General features: G+C 48.7%; 1 protein-coding gene across 1 annotated transcript; it reads right to left on the reverse strand.

Annotated features, from left to right (window-relative positions):
- Positions 1-313: 313 nt before the first annotated feature.
- On the reverse strand, positions 314-1,854 carry FMAN_14176 (uncharacterized protein; the record flags this gene model as incomplete). Its single annotated transcript, XM_041825585.1, has 2 exons — positions 314-1,008; positions 1,089-1,854. 2 exons carry the CDS (start codon positions 1,852-1,854, stop codon positions 314-316), a joined length of 1,461 nt encoding a protein of 486 aa, XP_041690951.1.
- Between the last annotated feature and the right edge of the window lie 256 nt (positions 1,855-2,110).

Raw genomic sequence — 2,110 nt, forward strand, 5'->3', positions numbered from 1 at the left:
AACGTTGGCGAGCACGCATGGGGCTGGGCATTGTATATAAACGCGAGCATCTAGACTTGAAGGGGTTTGATAGTTCACAACATCACTTCCACCACCGCCGGATGAGTACTGAAATCAGTCCGCAAGAAGGCCCTGTTCTAAGGGTTCAACGCATTTGCCTGCTTAGTAGCAAAAGAATTCCTCATCGTTCCGCCATGTCCCAGCATTGTATGACATGGATCCTGCTCGCGTACGGGTGAGTGTTGACCTCTGCAAGGCGCTGAATATCCTTCCTAGGCTCGCCCCACTGTATGAATTCGCATTAGACAAAGTATCATAAGAAAGTTAATAGTGTATCGGACTGACCGGCGGTGGGGGAAGTTTCCTTGTCTGAGTAATGGAACCTTCGCAAATCTGCTTCGGCCGTCCATACTATTCTCGGTTCATTTTTTAACTTCTCTCTGGCCTCCAGACGTCCGCTCTGCAGAAAGTCCGCCATGGAAGGAAGATGAATGGAAGATGGGACATTAACCACAATCTTTGCCTCACTCCAGCCGCTCGCCTCTCTTCTTCCCGTATCATCAGGAGTGAGGTTGGTGGCTGCTGAATAGTATTGCTTAGTAAGTCTATGTTCAGGGCCACGTGGGCCTGTTGCAAACGAATCTTGTTTAGGTAGAGGTGTGAGAATTTCACTAAACCCTAAGGGGATCCCTGAAGGAAGCGTAGAGGACGGTATCGGCTGGCTGATGGGTGGAAGAGAGATGGGTGTTGGTCGAGGTAAGTCAATGGGAAATCTCGGTCGTCCAAGAAAACGTCCAGTAGCATGAATTGTTGCCAATTTCATCGGTTGAATTGCTCCCATAGCCTGGGTCGCCTTGCCGACAGTTTGATCAATATCGTTGGTCTTGGCTGCCCCGTCTGTATGGTATTCAATGCCTCCCAAGTCATTCCTGGATGCTTTCTTGATTCTTTCGTTCTTCCCAAGTTTCTTTCGACGTCGTTGACCGGCAAACCAGCGTTTGATTTGATCTGTTGGTGAACATGTTAGTTTCCAACTTTCACTCGTCTTCTTCGTACTACCCGGCTCGGCCTGACCGAATTGAACTTACTCCACTCTAGCTTAGTTTCATGCAAAAAGCTTTGCATTTCATTACCATCTGGATATGGCCGCTGAGTGTTTGCACAATACCACTTTCTGAGGCGGGCTTTAGCTTCCTCCGGTAGTCTTGGCCTTTTACGTGGCTGGGTGGGCAGAAGCTCAGACATTTCCTCACAACGCTGCGTACAATTGTCGAGTTCATATCGCGGGGCGCTTGGTTGAAACGCGATGGATCGTGATGGAGGCAAATTTTCAGAATTTTCCTTCCGTTGCAGCGCATAATTCGAACTGGGAACCTCAGTCGGGAAGCCTAAATGTCCGGGACAGGAACTATTTATCGACTGGTGACGGCAGTCACGAGGTTCCTCAGCTATGCAAGCTGGTGCAACGCTGGAGGCCATATGACATAGCTTCTTGGGTGAATGGTACTGAGGTATAAAAGCTCGCTCCTCAATTCGTTGCGGCCAAGGTGCCCCTGGAAGCGCTGGTCGTTCAGAACATCCAGTCATATTGTCGTTGGCATCAAGCACATCAACGGGGGCTTTGACTGTTTCGTTATGACAGTGCTCAGGTTCTCGTGGTGTTGTCTGCCCCTTACCAACTGATGCTAGCTTTGCCATATCTTCAGAGGCAGCTGTATTCTCTCTCCATCGTGAGAGGAACTTTTCCATCGTGGGATTCGTATTTTTGCTCCCTTCTTGGCTTTCAGCTTCAATTCGATCCCAAATAGACCTTTTATCTTCGAAAGTAACTAAGATCTCTCTCCTTGTGGCCATGTTTCCAGGAGTAAGCAAGGTGGAGTGATTTCTCGTTCCTACGTTGTAGCCTTGGACTATGGGAGACAAGCTTGCTGGGAGCAAACGTGAGCCATATGATACAACCGAAGCTAAACAGGAAGGCCCACGAGGAAAGTGAAAAGAGTCTATAGAGTGCGTTGTCCGAGACTTTGGAAGAACAGAGGTGTGCGAGATGAGTATTTGAGTGGTATTTTAGGAATAAAGGATGAAGGTCCGTGGTGTAGAGCAGAATGAG

Source organism: Fusarium mangiferae (genome assembly GCF_900044065.1).
Source record: "Fusarium mangiferae strain MRC7560 genome assembly, contig: FMAN_scaffold022, whole genome shotgun sequence".
NCBI lineage: Eukaryota > Fungi > Ascomycota > Sordariomycetes > Hypocreales > Nectriaceae > Fusarium > Fusarium mangiferae.